The sequence below is a fragment of the Scyliorhinus torazame genome, chromosome 7 (assembly GCF_047496885.1).
Source record: "Scyliorhinus torazame isolate Kashiwa2021f chromosome 7, sScyTor2.1, whole genome shotgun sequence".
In the NCBI taxonomy this organism is placed as follows: Eukaryota; Metazoa; Chordata; class Chondrichthyes; order Carcharhiniformes; family Scyliorhinidae; genus Scyliorhinus; species Scyliorhinus torazame.
In genome coordinates this window covers 196,470,615-196,494,515 of record NC_092713.1, presented here as the reverse complement: position 1 = coordinate 196,494,515, position 23,901 = coordinate 196,470,615, and the positions used below count along the sequence as shown (strand labels likewise).

Genomic DNA, 23,901 nt, shown 5'->3' with positions numbered 1-23,901 from the left:
CCTTGAGATAATATATACTTAAGTCTGCGATCACTTGTATGCGTCATTAATACAGGTCATTTATTGAAGCCAATTCTTGATTACGATTTATGCATAAGGGTTATCAATAGTAACAGAGGTAATGATAATGATAGCTAATCTGGTCATTTGCAATTTTTAACCCCACCTAATCAGAGTTTGGGACTTCATGAGTAAGGAGGTGGCTTCATTTCCTGCACTATCACCCCCGGCACTGCAGGACAAACTCCTGTCCGAGGAGGAAATGGGAGAGGGCATGTCTCGGATATATATGGGAAGCTGTTGAGAGAGGGTATTCTGGTGCAGGAGGTTAGGCATTAGAGGGAAGAAGAGCTGGATGAGGCTTTGGGGGCTGGAGTGTGGAGTGAGACTTTGTGGAGGATTAATGCGTCCTCGTCATGCACAAGACTTAGGGCACGAACCAAAGGCCACACTGCGCCCGAAAAGCAGCTCGCCGCAGTGCAAGTGGCCAATAAAAGCCGGGAGACCCCACTCCCGGGATCTACCCGGTTCGCAACATCTCGCGCGGTCTAACGCTGATTGTGGCCGCGATCATTTTCTACAAACCTATATATTAAAGCGAAACAGCTTGTCTCACATTAATGTGCAGATTCCCCAGGTACCCGAGGCATTGGGATTTATCCCCTTCGCCTTGGAGATCTCGGGCGAGGTGGGGACCAGACAGAATGGCATTCATTGGGGTCTCCCAGGTGCATGTCCTTTGGGCAGGGTCGTGCTCTGGCGCTGCTGGTGCCATCAGAGCACCCTGGCACTGCCAGCCAGGCACCCAGACATGCCAGCCTTGCACCCTGTAAGTGCCACCTGGGTGCCAGCCTGGGACTGGCAAAGTGCCCAAGTGACACTGCCTACCGGCAGGGGCACTGCCAGGGTGCCAAGCTGGAATTTCCTGTGTGCTGATGACTGGGCCGGTGGTGCCCTGTGCGGGTGTTGGAGGGGGGAGGGGGGACGGGGAAGGAGTGCACCTCCCATAATGCATTGGGGCTAGGAGGGAGTTGGGGATCACATCAGGTTTGGAGCTCCCCGGTGTACAAAATGAGGCTATTTGTGACCTTGGCTGCGCGTTCCCTGCTGAGGCCCCTTATTTAACGTAAGTGGTGTTGTATAGCCATCTGTTTCTTGGCACTGGGAAACACGCTGTGGACTTGTTCCCATTTAGTTGAATCGCCCATAGTCTCATCCAGTTCAAAGTAGTACACAAGGCCCACATGACTGTGAACAGGATGAGTCAGTTCTTTCCGGGGTGGAGGATAGGTGTGGGTGGTTTGCGGTGAGGCAGGCGAAACATGTCCATATGTTTTGGGCGTGTTCAAGATTGGATGATTTTGGACAGGATTTGCTGATATAATGTCGAAGATTTTGGGGGTAACCAGTTGGTCCGAGTTTGGAGATGGCAATATTTGGAGTGTCGGAGAATTCGGGAGTGCTGGTGGGGACAGAGGCGTGCTACCTGCATGGAGGCTGACCAGCCGAGGACCTCCCATCACCTGGGAGACATCCCAGGTACCGTTTCGCCTAGTCTCCGTTTGTGGGATCCAGTATTGAGCTTCGCCCGGCTGGTGAGGCTGATATGTGCCGGGTGCCTATTAGATCCTGCGCGAGTATGGCTAAGTGTTTTTTAAAATTCACTTAGGCATGCGAGAGTGCATCCCGCCAACAACCTGCGGGACCCAGATTGCGATGTCTCGCGAAACTAGTTAGATATCGCGAGGCATAACGGCCGTCATGAATCCTGAAGAAGACCTCTCCCGGAATCTACCGACCACATCTCGCCTCAGCGGGACGCGGCCAGTAGACCGCACCTTTCATAATTTTCTTGGCCCTTGGAGAGCTTCTCCCTGGTCTAACCCACACTTCGAAAGTTTTTCAACAGTGGGGAGCTAACGCGGCAGCAAGACCACCTCCTCAGAGATCGGGCCGCCATTTTGAAAGGTGCCCCGATCTCTAATTGAACTTGAACATCCCCCACACCTCCACCCACGGGCAATGTCACCCCCACCGTGGACATGGACATTTATTCCCCCAACCCCCAAGAGAGGACACCCTGCTATGGGGCACTGAGGGTCCCCCTTTTCACGGCTCCTCATCCACCCCCCCCTTTCGGGTCCCCTCCCCTTTCAGGACCCCTACCCTTCAGCCCCCAACCATTCTGGGGCCCCTTCATTCCCGCCCTTCACCTTCCCACCCTTCATACACCCCCATCCCTTCTTTTATGGGCATGGTTCGCCTCAGGCCATGACCCTTGGTAGCGCCACCATGGTACCTGTGCACCCTGGCACTGCCACTGTGGTACCCTGGCAGCCTGGAAGTGCCACAAGGGCACTCTGATAGTGCCAGGAAGGCAGTGACAAGGTGCCCAGGTGCTAGGAGGAGGGCCAAGGTGCCACCCTATCCTGTATCCGACTACCCAGTGGTCTCCAATGGCCTGGGAAACCACCCAGGTGCCGTCACGCCTGGTCCACATTTATGTCGACCAGCACTAAACAGGGTGCTGGCGAGGACGTTAGGTCCCTGGTGCAGGAAAAATCCGGCGAATGCACATTCAAATGAGCCGCCAATCTGGATCTCACCCAGCGAGGGCGTGATCCAGATCGTGACATCTCACGAGGTTCGATTGAATCTCGCGAGACATCACAAACCTCGTGAGAGGCCATATGCCATACCAAATGAAACTAATCAGCTTCATACATGACCTTAATGTTTGTCTTCCCTCTGCCTTTGCTTATCCTATCTTGTTCCTACAGTGCTACTTTATTGTGGTTGCAGCATGGCTGGTGTGAGGCTGCTGACTAGCAGTGGAGGAGGCTGCAGATGACCTTGCAATACGCCATGGATCAGCCCTGGGCAAAGAAGCACCGCCTTGGCACTTGTGGCAGTTCTCTGGGCTGGACGCCTGACAGGCCAATTAAGCAAGGGCACTGGTCGAGTGGCAGATGTAGGATTACAAATACTGTCATCCCGAAAGAGGACAGTAGATTCTTGCTCCATGAAATCACTGCTGCTCCTCCAGGGTAGGGATTTAGCAACCCTGTAATCTGTTGCAGGACAGATTGCAAGGCTGCTTTCAGGCCCTATAACCCGCTTTACACACTATAACCTCAACCATGATGGCAGCAGTCTGATCTTCCACACTGGCACTCAGACCTTTGGTGGAAGCTCCTTGTATTGAAATGAAGCTGCGATATCGACCATCTGAAATCCATCATGGTTGAGTCCACAAGTGTGTTGATGGAGTTGACCACCAGTACATTGTTAGAACAGATGGGCAAAGCGCTTTGCCAAGTTGGGTTCCAGGCTCCTCCCCATTATAAAGATAGACGATGAATGTAAGCTTTTTGGCAGGTTTCCCAATGTGTGTACATTCATCAGCCATTTTCTGTTGCCTGGCTCATCACCGCCCTCATCGGCGGTCCTCTGCAGTGTAACTCATGTGCGACCTCAGCCTCCGGCGATCTGGAACCTGCACTACTATTGCCTCTTGAAAAGGTCTGCCTTGCCCTTCCAATGTTCTCATGATCGGAGGATTGGCTGTCCCACTCTGGTGTGAAGATCTTGGGAAGGAAAAGCAATATTCAGGAAGATGCATTCAGAATCAAAAACTGCATGTGTGGTTAAAACATGAACTCCTCTATTCTCTGAACCACACTGTCAAAAAGAAAATGATGGAAGACTTGCATTTATATATCACCCTTCTCACCCACTGGATGTCGCAAAGCACTTTACAAGCAATGAAGTACTTTTTGAAGTGTAGTCACTGTTGTAATATAGGAAATATGGCTGAGAAATGTGCCCCCTGCAATAATGTGTTAATGACCAAATAACCATTTTTTACATGATGTTGATTGAGGGGGAGAATATTGGCCAGGATATCAGGGATAGCTCTCCAACTCTTCATTGAATAACTGGGTTTTCTACATCCTTCCAAGAGGATAGCCTCAGTTCAGTCACTTATCTGAAAGGGAGGGGGAGCGCTGACAGTCAATACTCGTTTTGGAGTGTGAAAGTAGACTGTTCTGCTTCAGACCTAGAGTGGGATTTGAGTCTGTAATCTTTAGACCCAAAGGCAAGGGAGCTACCAACTGGGGCAAAGCTATCAGGCAACTAGCTTGAGTTGGGACTGTTGTGCCTCTTCCCTGATTTGTATTCCCTTCTTGGGCAGTTGGGATTGATGAATTTGATCGGCAGTTTGTTTTCCAAGCTGTGGTGAAAGAGAGCAATGTTAAACCTTGGCTTCAGTGAGGGGGGTTGTGGAGTGTTGACCTTCATTATTTCACCTTCTTTCACTTTGATTCCCTTTCAGGTTGGAACTCGTTCCAGTAGAACGGAAACTTTGGGTGACGGCTAAACCAGGCAAAACTGTGTCCGAGGCTTTGCAGCCATTTCTGATCAAATATAACTTAAATGCCAAGGAGGTGGAGGCTAAAATTGTACGTATCAACACAATAAAACAGAACAAAATAACTTAATTTCTATCGAGCCTTTTGCGTGTTCCCGGGACATCCAAAAGGGCTTTGCTGCTCTTGAATTATTTTTGAAGTGTAGTCAATGCTGAAATGCAGAAAACATGGCAGCCACTTTGTGCACAGCAAGATCCCAGAAACAGCAATGAGGTAAAGGTTCGGATTAAAAGCAAAATACTGGTTCAGACAATCAGGGGAACTTGCTTTCATTGAGTGGTGTCAGGCGATCTCTTATTTCTAATTGAGAGGGCAGACAGAACCTTGGTTTAACATGCCATCCAAAAGGCACACTGGACAGTGCAGCCCTCCCTCAGTATAGCACTCGGGTGTCCACCTTTTTTTAAAATTTAGAGTACCAATTCATTTTTTCCAATTAAGGGGCAATTTAGTGTGGCAAATCGACCTACCCTGCACACTTTTGGGTTGTGGGGGGCGAAACCCACGCACACACGGGGAGAATGTGCAAACTCCACATGGACAGTGACCCGGGGCCGGGATCGAACCTGGGACCTCGGCGCCGTGAGGCAGCAGTGCTAACCACTGCTGCCCCCCGGGTGTCCACCTTGATCATGTGGTCAAGTTGCTGGGTTGGCCTTCTACCCAAGACTTTCTGAGTCAGTGGCACGAGTACAGGCACTGAGATCACAACTGACATTTGACATTGAACCATTGGGAAAGTGGTGCTTTTGAAGCTCAAGTCCTTTATCTCAGCAGCCTCTTGGCAGATATTCCTCCTCAAAAACGTTGAAGACTGCCATCCTACAGTACCCCCTGGATGTAGAACTAATCAGCGCAGGTACTGAAATCTCTGACCGGGATTCTTCATGCCAAGTTCACCCCGCCACCACTGCCAGTGAGGTCGGAGAATTTGGCGCTCATCCAAAACTCCATTCACTGCAGCGGGACCGGAGAATCCCGCTGGCGTGAAGGGAGGGAGAATTCCAATCAGCAGTTTTATTTGTACCATGCATGGCTGACAGGATTTTCAACGATAAATGAAAATCAATTACATTTAAGATAACTATCTAGGCAGAAACTCACTGCTAGTTGGTAAACTCCACCTTGTCGACTAACTCCACCAGTCTGGATCCAACTTGTTGTTTATTTGAAAATCTAAATATTTAATGATATGAAAATTTGAACAATAACTGACAAGAAAAGGCTATTTCCATCCGACCTGAGTCACTCAATTGTTGCACCTTGTGGTAGTAATAATGATCTGCCTGAGTCAGGTCCTTTACTCCATGTCTGACGGTTTTGTGCTTTACTCCTGCTTGAAGGAGCCATCCCTTTTCAATTTCAGTGAACAATAGTGGAAAGAATACATGAGGTGGTTTTCCATTGCCTGCCTTACGTTTACAGTTAAGGACGGACAAGGCCTCTTCCTGAATGATGCACCCTCCCCACCCCCACACACCCCTGAGTGAGCAGTATTGTCCCTTCAGGTTCTGACTCTCCATCAAAATTTGCTCATTCACCGTTACCCATGATCCTGAGCATGGGACCCTTACCTCGGCCTGGGCCTACGTGCAAAAGGGCAGGGTGGCCAACACCTGAGAATCCAAATTGCTTTGCTGTGGTGCCATCACTTGCTCCTTATCCCACCTGTAGCCATATGATCCCCGGGGAGACGTGGAAATCCAAGTACAAAAAAAACAGGTCAATTTGGGAAAACAAATCTGTGAAGTCCCTCTTCAAACACCCCCACACCCAGCACCTAGATGATCAAAACTAGTTGTGGAGATCATTCTAGGCTGATAATTCTGTATGGACCCTACCTTCTGTAAGAGGTGATCTCTGACCTAACCTGGAACGGGTCCAGCTGTCACATACCTTGTTAAATGAAAGCCTCAAAATGTTCATCGTCAAACTGCAACATTAATTCAGAAAACCATAAGAAAGCTGGCTATGACATATATATGGATTGAAACAGTTCACTCCTGAAACCATGTTTTGTTATGCTCTTGTCGTAGCATAAGCTGCTTCCTTGATGTGCACTCTGACAAAGGAAGGTTCAGACTTGGAGATAGCTTTCACACGTTTATTAAACTATTAACAATTCTCCTACTTGGATTCGACGCTACTGTTAATCCTGCTCTGGCTACTCAGACTAAAGAACCAATCTGCTACAATCCACGTGGTGGAAGTGATGTTCAATCAACCCTGTGTCTGGACTCACTGAGAGTCTCCACTGGAAAGAGACTGAGCATGTGTGATGTGTCCTTTTATAAGGGTTGGTGTAATGCCCTCCTGTGGTAGTGTCACCTCTGTGTGTGTCGTAACTGCCCATTGGTCGTGTCCTATCTTACTGACCTATTGGTTGACTGTCATGTCTCTGGTGTTCCCTCTAGTGTCTAGCTAGGTGTAGTGTATGTACATTAACCCTTTGTGTACTTACAGTGATGTATATTACCACAGACCCTACCTTCTGTAAGAGGTGATCTCTGACCTAACCTGGAACGGGTCCAGCTCTCACATAACTTGTTAAATGAAAGCCTCAAAATGTTCATCGTCAAACTGCAACATTAGTTCAGAGTACCATAAGAAAGCTGGCTATGACATATTGTTTCCACAGGCTCTGGTGGAGTAGCTTTAACCATCAGCAATTAGGATGGTCCGGTGAATAATTGTTCTTAAATCTGTGTTACATAGAGCGGAGAGTCCCAGCCTCTGAAACTGGATGTCACAGTTTCCTGCCTGGAGAATCAACGAGTGATCTTGGACCACAAACCTGAGCTAAGTATGTATTTCGCAGATATCTTTGTTCCATTCCGTTTTTCTTATTTTTTCATGGGTTGTAAGCAAATCTAACTAAGCCAGCATTTGTTGCCCATCCCTAATTGCCATTGAGAAGTTGATGATGATGCGCTGCCTTGAAGTGCTGCAGACCATCTAGCCTAGACACATCCGCAGCTCTGTTCGGGAGTGAGTTGTGGGACTTTGACCCAGTGACAGTGAAGGATCAGCGATATATCTCCGAGTCAGGATGGTGTGTGGCTTGGAGGGAAACTTTCAGGTGCTGATGTACCCATGAATCTTCTGCCATAGTCCTGTCCTTATAGGTGGTAGAGGTTGCGGGTTTGGGTAATGCTGTTGAAGGAGATTTGGTGAGTTATTGCAGTGCATTTTGTAAATGGTACACACTGCTGCCACTGTCTGTCGATAGTGGAGGGGAGAACTGTTTCGATGGGGTGCTGCTCAAGCCGGCTGCATTGTCCTGGATGTTGTTGAGCTTCTTCAGATAGGAAACCTCTTGGGCCTGCTCCATCATTCAATTAGATCCTTTCATTCGTTCAGGGGCAGTGGGTGTTGCTGGCTGGGCGAGCATTTATTGGCCATACTTAATTGCCCTTGAATTGAGTGGCTTGCTCGAACATTTCAGGGGGTCAGTTAAGAGTTGACCGCATTGCTATCAATCTGGAGTGATCGGGTAAGGACAGAAAATTTCCTTCCCTATTAGTGAGCCTTGATTGTAATCACAAATTAATATTCATTAGATTGCAAATCAATACTCGTGAGCAACCTGACTGATTTGAAATGTGTACATTTGAGAGATGTGCCCGTTTATTCCTCTGTGACATTAACTCTTTCCTTGCTGCGTCCTGTTCAACAAAGTCGAGAGTGATATTCGTCCTTGACTGTTGCAGTCTAAGAATTTGCATTTATATAGCACCATTCATGACCTCAGGGCATTCCAAAGTGTTTCGCAGCTAATGGGGTACCTCTTAGGTATATTATTATATATGAGAAAATGCCAGAAATACTCAGCATATCTGGCACCATCTGGTAAGGGACAGAAATGATGAAGGGCCATTGACTCAAACCTTTTCTCTCTCCACAGATGCTGCAAGACCAATTGAGTATCTGCAGCATTTTCTGCTTCTGTTTAAGATTTCCAGCATCTGCAGTACTTAGCTTTTATATTGCACAGAGCAGATCCTGGCTCTCTACAGTTGAGTCTAAAACTTCCTCCTTGACTGCAATCAGAAAGTAAAATCGAAAAATGTGCTTCATTTTGCCGATGTCAATTTTACTCGAGTATCGCCCAATCTCAATAGAACATGCCTGAACAAAGAAACCTTTGGGATTGTGGCCAGTTTTATTGGTGGAGGCTTTGATGGGCAAATGTGAAAGATCAAGGAGACTTGACTATATTTCGATATATGTAACTCACTTATTCCCAAAGTACCACAATCTTTTAGCAAACGTGATTTGGATGCCCAGTTTGCGGATCCACTGGGCATAAATGCAAAGGAAATCCAGACCTTGATGTTAATATATTCAATTGGTAATAAGACTCCTCTTGACCCTCACTTGTTTCCTTAACAGTGGATAGTGCACTGCCTTTGGCCAACCTCTATACCTTTCCGAGTGTCCTTACCTGGAGCTATGCCGCAGAAAGTGTAGCTTTTAGGGTCACAGGGGTTTGTGAACTTTCGTAATATGCGAAAGGCCTGTCCCTCAGGAAGGCACATGTACACAGGTAACAAGTAAAAGCTCCAACCTCTATATCAGATGGTATCTACAGTTGCTGTATTGATCTATCCATCTATTTCCTTCTTAAATATATTTAGTGACTTGGCCTCCACAGGCTTCTGTAGTAGCGGATTCCACAGGTTCACCATCCTCTGAGTGAAGAAGTTACTCCTCATCTCAGTTCCACGTGGCCTATGCCTTATCCTGAGACTGTGACCCCTTGTTCTCGACCCTCCCAGCCAGAGGAAATACCATCCCAGCATCCAGTTTCAATGAGGTCCATTCTCATTCTTCTAATCTCCACTGAATACAGGCCCAGCTGACCCAATCTCCTCATTATACACAGAAAGCAAGAAACCCTTGTTAACTTATTCCCCCCCCCCCCCCCCCTATTTTTGAGCCGATGGTACTGAGATCAATCAACACAAAACAATCCCCCAGCTGAGGTCAGGTCAGCGCAGCTGAAGCTTTGGAGGCTGAGACTCTTCGGGTCTATAGAGATGCTACCAGATTGAGGAAAGCATTTACTGACAGAGGCATAGAGGGCATTGTGCTATGCATTTAAGAAACAATCCACATCTTTCTGTGACTCAAATAGCAGGCTGGAGAGACAGTCTCTGCGTCTTATTGTGTGTGAGCCACCAGATACCAGCTCTAAATGTTAAACAACCAATTGTAAATGGGGCTCCCGCAGAGCTGACCTTTTACTGGCTCGATTCAATCACATAGAAGTTCTCTGTGGCTGTATTAGCTTGACGCATTCAGCTGTTGAATTCTATTTTTTACAGCGTGTTGTTTCGCAGAGCCTTTATCCGAATAGATTTCAGTGAGTTTTATTCGAAGATCTGCAGATGTGAAGTGTGGATTCACCTTGTGCATGATTAAATCATAAACTGCAAATTCAGGACTAATCCTATGCTGGCGATCACTGCAAACTGTGCCTTTATTTTTTGCAATGATTGACATGGCTGCATGGTGGGTTATAAGGACCACTGTGACATTAGAGAGAGTTTCTTTGCTTCTTTATTCTCTCAGACAGTCGGTTCCTGTAAAGATAGATGACTGTACCAGAGACACAGAGTACTGGAGGTGTGTGGAGGATAGATGGGGAGGGCGCGGTTCACGATTGGTACGTGTTAAAATCTTGTGGTCCGCAATCTCCTTTTTCCACTACATCCCCAGGCTACAGTACCCTTTTTCAAATTTTGCTGAATTTGCTAAATTTTTCTCAGCCTCTTTTATTCTGCAAGAAACCGTTCATAACTCCTCTGGACCCACCCTTGTCCCAGTATCACCACCTCTTGTCATTCAATCACTCCTTCCCCCAGCTCAAGTGGGTCTCAAATCTTTTCCTGTGCTGATCACTGAGGTGGGGCAGAAGTCCCCCCACAGACCACCTACCAGACATACCCTACCCACTTTCATTTGCCAATGCAAAAAACATGTCAGAATTAATAGAAACTTATAGAAACTGAATATTTCAATGATTTTATGCTATTAAATTTATATCCATTTAATTTTTGTATTAAATATCATAATTATGTTATTAGTTCACTGAAGAAACAAGAGTACAGACAAGTTCATATTGTGAACATGAATATAAAGAGAGAACACATATGTTTCAAACATTCTCATATGTATTACAAAATCTTCACTATCTTCTTTGAAGTTTATCGTACATGTATATCAATCAAAGAAAATCAATAGTAACATAAATCTTGCTTATAGATCAACATTGTCGCTGCAATCTGCAACTCATGCCACACACATAGGAGCCAGTCTGGTTTAGTGACATCAGGTGCATGGGCAGCACGGTAGCACAGTGGTTAGCACCGTTGATTCACAGCGTGATGCACGATCAATTACACAAAGATGAGAGTTGGATGCAATTGAGGCTTTATTACACTAAGATGTGTGGCCTCCGACAGCAGCTGGCGATATGGCTGCTGTACGGGGAGCACACATATTTATACTCCGCCTACTGGGCGGAGCCAGCAGGCAGGGAACTACCACCGTACCTGTAGTACAGGGCTTTACCAGAAAGCACCCAATATATACATCAGTGGTGACTACCACATTCGCCCCCTATTAATATTGAGTCCAGCGGGGGAGGTGGAGAACTATATACAAGTAGATGTTTTATAGTACAGAAGAAAAAAAATTGAATCCAGCGGGTTGTGGAGGAGAATTATACAGGAGGAGGATGTTTTAAGAGTCCCGATCAAGTTAGAGGTTCAGACAGTCCGGAGCCTTGAGCTGCCGTTTGGAGCGCAGCAGTGATGGCGGCGATTCCGTGTCAGTTTGGTCTTTGGTGACTCCGGGAGCATGCCAAAATCCTCTTCATCCTCGGGCGTGGCAGGGGGAGGACGGATTGTCCTGGGGCGGGGTGCCTCTGGATGCGCCGTGGGATGGAAAGGGTGGCACCGGGCCGGAGGTGTGTGTGTGTGTGGAACCTGCTGGTGCCAGGTCCCTGACGGAGACAGTATCTTGGCGGCCATTGGGGTACGCTACGTAGGCATACCGTGGGTTGGCGTAGAGTAGCTGTACCCTCTCAACCAATGGGTCCGCCTTGTGGAGTCGTACGTGCTTAGGGAGGAGTATGGGTCCTGGAGCTACGAGCCAAGTCAGGAGCGACACCCCAGAGGTGGACTTCCTGGGGAAGGCAAAGAGACGTTCGTGGGGGTTTCATTAGTCGCAGTGCATAGGAGCGACCAAATGGAGTGCAGTGCGTCGGGGTGGACCTCCTGCCAGCGGGAGGCCGGGAGATTTCTGGACCATAGGGCCAGCTGGATGGCCCTCCAGACCATCCCATTCTCCCTCTCCACCTGCCCATTTCCCCGGGGGTTATAGCTGGTCGTCCTGCTCGAGGCGATACCCTTGTTGAGCAGGAACTGACGCAGCTCATCGTTCATGAATGAGGATCCCCTGTCACTGTGGACGTAGGCGGGGAAGCCGAACAGAGCGAAGGTGGTGTTGAGGACTTTGATGACGGTGGCAGATGTCATGTCGGGGCATGGGATGGCGAAGGGGAATCTGGAATATTCATCGACCACACTGAGGAAGTACGTGTTATGGTCGGTGGAGGGGAGGGGCCCTTTGAAGTCCACGCTGAGGTGTTCAAAGGGGCGGGAGGCCTTCACCAGGTGCGCACGGTCTGGCTGATAGAAGTGCGGTTTGCACTCCGCGCAGACCTGGCAGTCTCTGGTGATTGTCCTGACTTCCTCGACGGAGTAGGGCAGATTGCGGGCCTTGATGAAGTGGTACAATCGTGTGACTCCCGGGTGACAAAGGTTGTCGTGCAGAGTCCGGAGTCGGTCCACCTGTGCACTGGCACGTGTACCTTGGGATAGGGCATCGAGGGGCTCGTTGAGCTTACTGGGGCGATACAAAATCTCGTAGTTGTAGGTGGAGAGCTCGATCCTCCACCTCAAGAATTTATCGTTCTTGATCTTGCCCTGCTGTGTGTTGTTAAACATGAAGGCTACCGTCAGTGAGGAGAGTGAATCTCCTGCTGGCCAGGTAATGCCTCCAATGACGCACAGCTTCAACGATGGCTTGGGCCTCTTTTTCGACGGAGCAATGCCGAATTTCGGAGGCATGAAGGGTTTGTGAAAAGAATCCCACAGGCCTTTCTGCCTGGTTGAGGGTGATGGTTAGAGCGACATCTGATGCGTCACTCTCGACTTGAAATGGTAACATCTCGTTGACTGCAGGCATCGCAGCCTTGGCGATGTCAGCCTGAATACGGTTGAAGGCCTGGTGAGCCTCGGCCGTTAGGAGAAAAAGAGTGGATTGAATGAGTGGGCGGGCCTTGTCCGGTAATTTGGGACCCACTGGGCGTAGTAAGAAAAGAACCCCAGGCAACGTTCGAGGGCCTTGGGGCAGTGGGGAAGGGGGAGTTCCATGAGGGGGCACATGCGATCGGGAACGGGCCCCAGAACTCCGTTCTGGACCACATAGCCGAGGATGGCTAAGCAGTCCGTGCTGAACACTCACTTCTGGTTGAGGAGAGTGGCGGTGTGGAGAAATTTGGCACGGTTGGCGTCATGGTCCTGCTGATCGTGGCCGCAGATGGTGCCATTGTCTAGATACGGGAAAGTGGCCCGCAGCCCGTACCGGTCAAGCATTCAGTCCATTTCCCATTGGAAAACCGAGACCCCGTTGGTGACGCCAAAGGGAACCCTAAGAAAGTGGTAAAGGCGGCCATCTGCCTCGAACGCAGTGTATGGGCGGTCCGCCTTACGGATGGGAAGCTGGTGGTAGGCGGATTTTAGGTCAACAATTGAGAAGACCCGGTACTGTGCAATCTGATTGACCATATCAGATATGCGTGGGAGGGGGTACGCGTCAAGCTGTGTATACCTATTGCTGGTCTGACTGTAGTCTGCGACCAATCTGTGTTTCTCCCCAGTTTTCACAACTACCACTTGGGCTCTCCAGGGCCTGTTGCTGGCCTCGATGATGCCTTCCCGAAGCAGTCGCTGGACTTCGGACCTGATGAAGTTCCTGTCCTGGGCCCTGTACCGTCTGCTCCTGGTGGCGACGGGTTTGCAATCTGGAGTTAAGTTTGCAAATAGGGAAGGTGGGTCGACCTTTAGGGTCGTGAGGCCGCACACAGTAAGGGGTGGTAGGGGCCCGCCGAATTTCAATGTTAGGCTCTGGAGGTTGCACTGGAAGTCCAGGCCGAGTAGCACGGCAGCGCAGAGGTTGAGGACGTAGAGGCGGAAGCCGCTGAACTCCACGCCCTGGACAGTGAGAGTGGCTATACAGTATGGAGTGGGACCCGGAGGCCAGGGAGATTCTCTGGTTGGCAGGGTGTACCGCGAGGGTGCAGCGTTTTACCCTATCGGGATGGATGAAGCTCTCAGTGCTCCCGGAGTCCAGCAGGCAGGAGATCTCATGCCCATCGATTTTCACGTTGGTAGAGACCGTTGCAAGGTTGCGTGGGCGAGACTGGTCAATCATGACCGAGGCGAGACGTGGCTGGTCGTCGATGGTGGCAGACGATGGGGTGCCCGGGGGGGCATGGGTCCTGGTGCGATGGCGGCACCCACGGGCCGCTCGTGTCATGGGGGAAACAAGATGGCGGTGCCTGATGATCCTGGGGAGGACAAGATGGCGGCACCCACAGGCCGCACGTGATGGGGGTCGAACAAGCTGGCAGCGCCCATGGGCCGCACATGGTGTGGGTCGAACAAGACTTGTATGCCTGAGTTACGAGGTGAGGCTGGAGAGATGTGGGACCAATTTAGTCTTGAAAGGAGATAACAGAGATGATTTCATGGAAGTACATAAAAGAATGTGTTAAACACTTAAAATTGCTTTGAATTGGACAGCTGTAATAGGACAGAGAGACAAAGGTTAAAAAGGGTTAAATGGAAATTCAGGACTGATATCCAGATATACTTCACACAATGGGATGCCAATACACAGACTGGACTCTAGATTAGATCTTGCAGGTGAACACCCCAGAAGCATTAAAGGACAAATTGAATGCTGCAGTGGGAAGATCCCATTGGACGTTCAGGCTCAAGGAAACAGAGTGGACCGATAAGCTTACCTCATCCATAATAACCCAGTAAACCGGAAGGCAGTGTGTGATAAAAATAACCAACATCTTGCTGCGTGCTTTCTAACCATCAGTTTTGTTTCCATTGTTCACAGGTAGACAAGAGGCGATAAAGAGTCCCAGCCGATTGTCCCCGTGCCTTGTGAGTCGAGCAGAATCTTCCATCCTCAAATGAGCTGGCGCTAAAGGCGCCTTTACGTTAGGAAAGGGAGCCCTGCCCCAAACACACCATTCTTCAAATATAAGTTTGAAAGGCAACTGCAGACCACAACAACTTGCATCTAGCATGTAGCATCTTTAACATATTGAAACATTCCGTGCTATTGCAGCAGAAGGTTATTAAACATCATCTAGCACCGTGTCACTTAAATAAATATTAGCACAGGTGACCCAAAGCTTGGCCAATGCGGTGGGTTTTAATGAATTTTAAGGATTTTTTTTTTCACCCACACGGTTTTGGGGAGTTTGGAACCTGCTTCCTGAATGGATAGTAGAGGCACAAACCCTCAACTCGTTTCAAAGGTGTCTGGATGTGCACCTCAAGTGTTGTGACCTGCAGGGCTGCGGGCCAAATGCTGGAAAGTGGGATTTGGCTCGAGACTTGTTTTTCATCTAGTGCAGACACAATGGACCAGGTGGCCTCATTCTTTACCATTATAATTCAACACTGTGAATGGAATGTCTCAAATGAAGCGAGGGAGCTAGATTGATGTTGAAGTTCAGAGAGGAAATTCCGCAGCCTCAGGGCTTAGGCAGCTGACCAGAATTGCAGGAGTGCCAATAACTTGGGAGGGTTGGAGGAGGTTACAGAGATAGGGAGAGGGAAGGCCATGGAGGGGTTTGAAAACAAGGATGATGTTGTATTTGGTCTTCGATGTCTTGCAAAGGAATCCACCAAACGCCTTGACTTATCCAAACCAGGATCTTTATTAAATCACACGTGGTAAGGTAGCGTTCAGATAACCTTAGGGTTTCTTTGTACTCCTCTGGAACTACACCTAGCACGACTGTTCACCTGTATGTCTTACTATCATCTCCTACAACCATCTGGTGATGGCTGCATGTGCCCTCACTTATATTGGAGACCCTGGTCACATGAAACTGTCTTGAGACCGCATGGTGAGTCTGCACCACCACCTGCTGGTTGGAAGTCACACACCATCCATCTGTGATATTGTTTACAGGCATATCACCACAGATGAGACTTTTAAAATTGAATTGTTGCCATACCAGGGAACTTTCATGACATTAACGAGCAACAGGGTTGATAGGTGAACATGACGTGGTGTGAGTTAGGACATGGACAGCAGATTTTGGGGTAAGCTCAAGTTTTACAGTCAGTGGAAGCATGGCAAGCGGAATTGGTGTTGTGCCATTATCACCAATCCGTACACTGAGCACCACTCCCCACCTGAAGTGTGGGTGCGCTGAATCTAGCCCCAAGTGATGTTGGAGCTGAAGCTGTAGTTTGCAGGGGCAGGGGGGGGGGGGGGGGTAAAGTACATTAGATCAGCGGTACACTGATTTCTCCAAATATCTCATCAACAGAAGCAACAGCAGTCTCCCATGCACATCAAGGAAACCTTGGAGATCCCCTCCCACTCATTGCAGACCTCGAGGAGAAACAGAGTCAAAGGAAAATATGAAGAGAGGAAGGAACTGTACCGCAAGACTTACGATGTGGAAGGTAAAGCAAACAAAGATTAATTTGTTGCTTGTGAGTAAGAATACTTGCCAATCCCTGCACCCTGAGGATCAGGCGTGGTAAAGGGAGAAACAAAGTGGTTTAGAATTTGGAGGGATAGTTTCTGCTGCATGGAGGATTGTGCGTACTGTCATTGCCATTATTGACCAATTGCTGGGAGAACAAAGAACAAAGAAATGTACAGCACAGGAACAGGCCCTTCGGCCCTCCAAGCCCGTGCCGACCATGCTGCCCGACTAAACTACAATCTTCTACACTTCCTGGGTCCATATCCCTCTATTCCCATCCTATTCATGTATTTGTCAAGATGCCCCTTAAATGTCCCTGCTTCCACCACCTCCTCCGGTAGCGAGTTCCAGGCACCCACTACCCTCTGCGTAAAAAACTTGCCTCGTACATCTACTTTAAACCTTGCCCCTCTCACCTTAAACCTATGCCCCCTAGTAATTGAACCCTCTACCCTGGGGAAAAGCCTCTGACTATCCACTCTGTCTATGCCCCTCATAATTTTGTAGACCTCTATCAGGTCTCCCCTCAACCTCCTTCGTTCCAGTGAGAACAAACCGAGTTTATTCAACCACTCCTCATAGCTAATGCCCTCCATACCAGGCAACATTCTGGTAAATCTCTTCTGCACCCTCTCTAAAGCCTCCACATCCTTCTGGTAGTGTGGCGACCAGAATTGAACACTATACTCCAAGTGTGGCCTCACTAAGATTCTATACAGCTGCAACATGACTTGCCAATTCTTATACTCAATGCCCCGGCCAATGAAGGCAAGCATGCTGTATGCCTTCTTGACTACCTTCTCCACCTGTGTTGCCCCTTTCAATGACCTGTGGACCTGTACTCCTAGATCTCTTTGACTTTCAATACTCTTGAGGGTTCTACTATTCACTGTATATTCCCTACCTGCATTAGACCTTCCAAAATGCATTACCTCACATTTGTCCGGATTAAACTCCATCTGCCATCTCTCCGCCCAAGTCTCCAAACAATCTAAATCCTGCTGTATCCTCTGACAGTCCTCATCGCTATCCGCAATTCCACCAACCTTTGTGTCGTCTGCAAACTTACTAATCAGACCAGTTACATTTTCCTCCAAATCATTTATATATACTACAAAAAGCAAAGGTCCCAGCACTGATCCCTGTGGAACACCACTGGTCACAGCCCTCCATTTAGAAAAGCATCCTTCCATTGCTACTCTCTGCCTTTTATGACCTAGCCAGCTCTGTATCCACCTTGCCAGCTCCCCCCTGATCCCGTGTGACTTCACCTTTTGTACTAGTCGACCATGAGGGACCTTGTCAAAGGCCTTAGTGAAGTCCATATAGACAACATCCACTGCCCTACCTGCATCAATCATCTTAGTGACCTCCTCGAAAAACTCTATCAAGTTAGTGAGACACGACCTCCCCTTCACAAAACCATGCTGCCTCTCACTAATATGTCCATTTGCTTCCAAATGGGAGTAGATCCTGTCTCGAAGAATTCTCTCCAGTAATTTCCCTACCACTGAAGTAAGGCTCACCGGCCTGTAGTTCCCTGGATTATCCTTGCTCCACTTCTTAAACGGAGGAACAACATTGGCTATTCTCCAGTCCTCCGGGACATCCCCTGAAGACAGTGAGGATCCAAAGATTTCTGTCAAGGTCTCAGCAATTTCCTCTCCAGCCTCCTTCAGTATTCTGGGGTAGATCCCATCAGGCCCTGGGGACTTATCTACCTTAATATTTTTTAAGACACCCACCACCTCATCTTTTTGGATCTCAATGTGACCCAGGCTATCTACACACCCTTCTCCAGACTCAACATCTACCAATTCCTTCTCTTTGGTGAATACTGATGCAAAGTATTCATTTAATACCTCGCCCATTTCCTCTGGCTCCACACATAGATTCCCCTGCCTATCCTTCAGTGGGCCAACCCTTTCCCTGGCTACCCTCTTGCTTTTTATGTACGTGTAAAAAGCCTTGGGATTTTCCTTAACCCTATTTGCCAATGACTTTTCGTGACCCCTTCTAGCCCTCCTGACTCCTTTCTTAAGTTCCTTCCTACTTTCCTTATATTCCACGCAGGCTTTGTCTGTTCCCAGCCTTTTAGCCCTGACAAATGCCTCCTTTTTCTTTTTGACGAGGCCTACAATATCTCTTGTTATCCAAGGTTCCCGAAAATTGCCGTATTTATCCTTCTTCCTCACAGGAACATGCCGGTCCTGAATTCCTTTCAACTGACACTTGAAAGCCTCCCACATGTCAGATGTTGATTTGCCCTCAAACATCCGCCCCCAATCTATGTTCTTCAGTTCCTGCCTAATATTGTTATAATTAGCCTTCCCTCAATTTAGCACATTCATCCTAGGACCACTCTTATCCTTGTCCACCAGTACTTTAAAACTTACTGAATTGTGGTCACTGTTACCGAAATGCTCCCCTACTGAAACATCTACCACCTGGCCGGGCTCATTCCCCAATACCAGGTCCAGTACCGCCCCTTCCCTAGTTGGACTGTCTACATATTGTTTTAAGAAGCCCTCCTGGATGCTCCTTACAAACTCCGCCCCGCCTAAGCCCCTGGCACTAAGTGAGTCCCAGTCAATATTGGGGAAGTTGAAGTCTCCCATCACCACAACCCTGTTGTTTTTACTCTTTTCCAAAATCTGTCTACCTATCTGCTCCTCTATCTCCCGTTGGCTGTTGGGAGGCCTGTAGTAAACCCCCAACATTGTGACTGCACCCTTCTTATTCCTGATCTCTACCCATATAGCCTCACTGCCCTCTGAGGTGTCCTCCCGCAGTACAGCTGTGATATTCTCCCGAACCAGTAGCGCAACTCCGCCTCCCCTTTTACATCCCCCTCTATCCCGCCTGAAACATCTAAATCCTGGAACGTTTAGCTGCCAATCCTGTCCTTCCCTCAACCAGGTCTCTGTAATGGCAACAACATCATAGTTCCAAGTACTAATCCAAGCTCTAAGTTCATCTGCCTTACCCGTAATACTTCTTGCATTAAAACATATGGACTTCAGGCCACCAGACCCGCTGTGTTCAGCAACGTCTCCCTGTCTGCTCTGCCTCAGAGCCCCACTGTCCCTATTCCCTAGTTCTCCCTCAATGCTCTCATCTTCTGACCTATTGCTCCCGTGCCCACCCCCCTGCCATACTAGTGTAAACCCTCCCGTGTGACACTAGCAAACCTCGCGGCCAGGATATTTATCCTCTCCGGTTTAGATGCAACCCGTCCTTCTTATATAGGTCATACCTGCCCCGGAAGAGCTCCCAGTGGTCCAGATAACGGAAACCCTCCCTCCTACACCAGCTGTTTAGCCACGTGTTTAGCTGCTCTATCTTCCTATTTCTAGCCTCACTGGCACGTGGCACAGGGAGTAATCCCGAGATTACAACCCTCGAGGTCCTGTCTTTTAACTTTCTCCCTAGCTCCCTGAACTCCTGCTGCAGGACCTCATGCCCCTTCCTGCCTATGTCGTTAGTACCAATATGTACAACGACCTCTGCCTGTTTGCCCTCCCCCTTCAGGATGCCCTCTACCCGTTCAGAGACATCCTGGGAGGATTTGAGTCAGCTGATCAATGGTGGGGACATGGGGGTGGGGACAGATTATGTGATGCAACTTCTTAGATTAAAAGCCAACCAGTATTAGCAACCCAAGGCCAAAGGACAACGGGGCAATGTAGAGGATTGGTCAACAGCTGGTGGAGCAGAGGGAGGAAGGAGGGGCAAGGGGAGGGTACTTTTGTAATTGTAGTCAAGTTAGCTGGCGCAAACACTGTATCATGTCGACTTGAGCTGCACTTGCCAGAACTCTAAAGTTCAAACCCTGGACAGTTGTGGTGACTGTCCCTTTAAGGGCAACACAGCAGAGTTTGGATCACATGGCCTGTGTGAGCAATCAGGACTCAGAGTGTGGAATCACCCCAAGGTGACAGAGGCTTCTTTGGCAAAGAAATATTTTTGGAGTTTGCTCCAGCCATGAGGCTGCTGTACAATTCTTATTAATAAATATCTTTTGTTTTCACAAACAAAGTCTGTGAAAGTACACCTTTACAACTGTACAGTCAACGGACCTTATGTGCGACAGTTGTGGAAATGCCCCATTGAACTCAGTAGCTGCTTGAATGATGAGGTGACAATCTCTGATCATTGCCTCTTGACTCTCGGCTTCAGGAAGGGAGGGAAGCAGAGACGGAGATAGTCACCTTGTGCACCAGAGCAACGATATAACTAATTTTGTCCTTCTTCTTGCAGCCCTGTTTGAGATGTTGGCAAAAGCACAGAGCTGCCGTGCTGACGATCAGCGAGGCCTTCTGAAGAAGGAGGACCTGGTGCTTCCAGACTTTCTGCAGCTTCCCGAGGAACTGGCCGGCATCAGTCTTCAGCCGGCCGAGTCGCACAGGAGGAGGGAGAAAGGCACCAGAAATCTAACCTGTCCAAAGAGCGGAAATACCTCAGGAGTTCCGAAGGAGGAGCCAACCCCGAATATCTCCACTACACAGGGCACACGGCAGGAAGATTTAACAGAGGCGAAGTACGTGTGCCCCCGCACTGCCTTCTAACAATGTGTGGAATGCTGTAGTCATAGCCTGCAGAGCTGGAGGGTCAACGTAGAGCAGCTTGTCCACTTCTTCCTGTTTCCTCATGATGGGCGCAGAGGGACCAAGCTCAATAAGGCAGGCATTCCCAATCCTCGGTGAGTCCCAATCAGTCGGCACTGCCAATTCCATCAGCACCATGCCTGTTGACAGCACTCCTGCGGCACCGGGACTCCATTTCCTCCTCAGTGGGCCGAATATCCTCCTTCTGTGCTGTACGATTCTATGAAATCTAGGTTTGAGGCACTTTACAGAATCCCAGCTGTGAAAGAAATATCATTGGAATCTAACAGACATTGGGCACCTCAGGATCACAATGTCGGAAAAGGTCACCGCTTATCAGGGACGGTCCTTTTCAGGATTTTTCTCCATTTTAATATTCCGCGAATGCTGCTGAGTGCAATGACCCGGAATTAGCTGAACTCGAAAGAGGACCATGCTCGGATTTTAGTTCGAAGCATTTTGCATTCAGAGAAATGAGCTGTTGATTGGGAAGGCAGACTTAAACTGAGAGGCACATGGGTCAAAGATGTGATTGACTGGACCTACTTTGAACCGTTTCTTTGGTCTTTCCAAAGTGACTTCAGCACCTCCACAGACACATTTATTCATTCTTGAAGTTGTTTACATGTATCTGTTGTTCTTATTATTGTGAGTCTTTGTATTTTTTTTTGCTCCTGGTGCAACTAAAGAATGTGGGTTTCAGGAAAATGCTATGAATGTTTACTTCCAAGTCAGGGTACATATACAGGCATTGGACACAACATGAATGTACCACTCACTGACTACAACAAGCGATTTGGGGATGGAGTAAAGTTGTGTGACAACCTGCAGTTTCTTGTGGTGTGGAAAACGCAGTCCCCACGCCAGTGAGAATGTTTCTGTGTGGATCGGATCCAGGGCTGCAAAATAATGCCCCTAATCCTCACAGGAACACCACCCTGTTGTTTCATTGGGACTATTTCAGTCAGTTTCTTGTAACTATAACCCGGCTTCGTGGATCCCTGATGCAAAAGTTTGGTTCCATATTCACACTTTGAAGACAACTTCATTTCCAAATCACAATCAGATAACATTCACTAAATGCTGTCTATCAGTCCAAATAAGCACAGCATCTGTGAAACCTGAGATATAGCCTGTGTGAGCTTCTCAACTTCATTGTCTGTGTGGCCTTCTGAGAATATTTTCAAGAGTGATGTGTCAACATTGTGTGGCTGGTTTTGAGGCTGCCCATGTCGGCTCTGCTTTAGTAAAAATTACTAGGCCTCGTTGATCAGGAAGGCCACAGGGGTTAGATCATTTCAACTGGCCCATGATGCAGCTGCTCGCCACATCTGCAGATCTACACAATGAAGAAGAAAGAAGCAGCCAATGCTGTTGGGATTATTCTTCCCAAATCAAACCTTTTAGTGAAAATATGGTTGTGAACATTAAATGTAAAAGCCTTTGTTTACGCATATGCTGAGAGGTGGCCACGGCTGTGGATGTGTCTGTGCCTCTATCTGTGTGTGTGTGTGCATGTGTGACTGTGTGCACACAGATGGGCATATGTTTGTATGTGTTGGCTGTGTTTGTGTGTACACGTGGGTCCATATGTGTGTGTGTGTGTACATGTATGTGTGTGTGCATGTGGGTGTACACGTGTCTATCTGTGTGTGTGCATGTGTTTGTATGTTGCGCCTGTGTGCATGTATGTGAGTATCCACATGTGTCTACATGTGTGTGTGCATGTGTTTGTATGTTGTGGCTGTGTGAGTGCGTAGCTGTGTTTGAGTGTCTGTCAGTTTGTGCGTGTTGCTTTGTGTGTGTCTGTGGTTATCTGTGAGCATCTTGCGATGTCTTGTGTGTCTGTGAATGTGCTTATGAGTGTGTGTTTCTTTAAGTTTGTGTGTGTCTCTGAATGGGTTTGTAAGTTTGTGTGCTTGTGGAGCAGTGAGTGCGTCTGTAATTGTCTGAATTGGCTGTGGGGCTGTCAGTGTGTATGTGTTTGTGTGGTTGTTAGTGTATGTGTGTTGGTTGACATTTTTATGTTTGAGGAACATTAGGTTTTACTTTGTCTGTCAAGACAGGCACATATTGCTCATCCCGAGCTTCCCTGAGAAAGTGGTGACAGACCTTCAAATACAGAGAGTGATTTAATATAATTGAGTGGCTTAGAGCAAAGTTATCATCGTGAGACTAGAGACACAATTGATTGGACTCTAACGACAGATTTACCTTCGTTAATAACCGACAGATTTACCTTCGTTAAAAAACAGTTGGGTTTTACGACAAGCCAATGGTTTCAGGATCACCGATGCCAGATTTATTTTTTAGATTCTGCACCAGTTTAATTCTATATCCTTGTCACATACCTCTTCCATGTTAGAGTTAGACTTTGTTTCAATTAAACAAAATAAAACTGCAGCACAAGACATATTCAGTGAGCGGTAAAGAAGGAGCTTTTGGGGAAAGAAGTTACAGTGGTTAGACCCAAATAAAGTCAACTCTTCTTTCAATCTTAAAAATGTATTTTGTGGATCTGCTTTGGTAAGTCCTTTATCATTGGCACTGACTGCCATTTATTTATTCCCTTGTTCATAAACTAGTTTACTTTAAGGTCTGAGGAAGGGCTGCTCAAGTAATGTAACTTCCCAAACAATAACTGTTGACACTTGCAGCCTGGTGCTTTATTGTATATATTGTTCAATGATTGTAATTCTAAACCATAGCACATTTTGTTAAGATTTCTCTTGCAGGAAGTATTAAAGCTGAATTATCCACCATTTTGATATCACTGTTAATCTGTGTGCCCAGATTATTGCCCTTTTTTTGGAATTGTTTTCTGTGCTACAATCTCACAACATTTCTGGTAAACTGAGAAAATAGAAGAAACTTCCTTTGTATGTCTCCCTCAGTCTCACATTCTCACAGTTTCCTGTGCTTACCTCCCTCCCTCGCTATCTGTATTTTGCTGTACCTCTCTTTCTCTCGGTCAGCATTTGGTGTCTCAATATCTATGGCCGTGATTATTGGCCACATTGTGCTTGAGCACGATGAGACC

At 47.8% G+C, this 23,901-nt stretch overlaps 1 protein-coding gene across 1 annotated transcript in view; it reads left to right on the top strand.

Moving 5' to 3' along the window:
- Positions 1–23,615, top strand: part of LOC140426772 (regulator of G-protein signaling 14-like) — a 136,236-nt gene extending 112,621 nt beyond the window's left edge. The window contains exons 11-15 of the mRNA XM_072511927.1: positions 4,337–4,463; positions 7,149–7,236; positions 14,637–14,683; positions 16,090–16,228; positions 20,515–23,615. Of these exons, the coding sequence (XP_072368028.1) occupies positions 4,337–4,463; positions 7,149–7,236; positions 14,637–14,683; positions 16,090–16,228; positions 20,515–20,822 (709 nt within the window). The 3' untranslated portion in view covers positions 20,823–23,615. The remainder of the gene's footprint in view (positions 1–4,336; positions 4,464–7,148; positions 7,237–14,636; positions 14,684–16,089; positions 16,229–20,514) is intronic.
- The last annotated feature ends 286 nt before the right edge of the window (positions 23,616–23,901 follow it).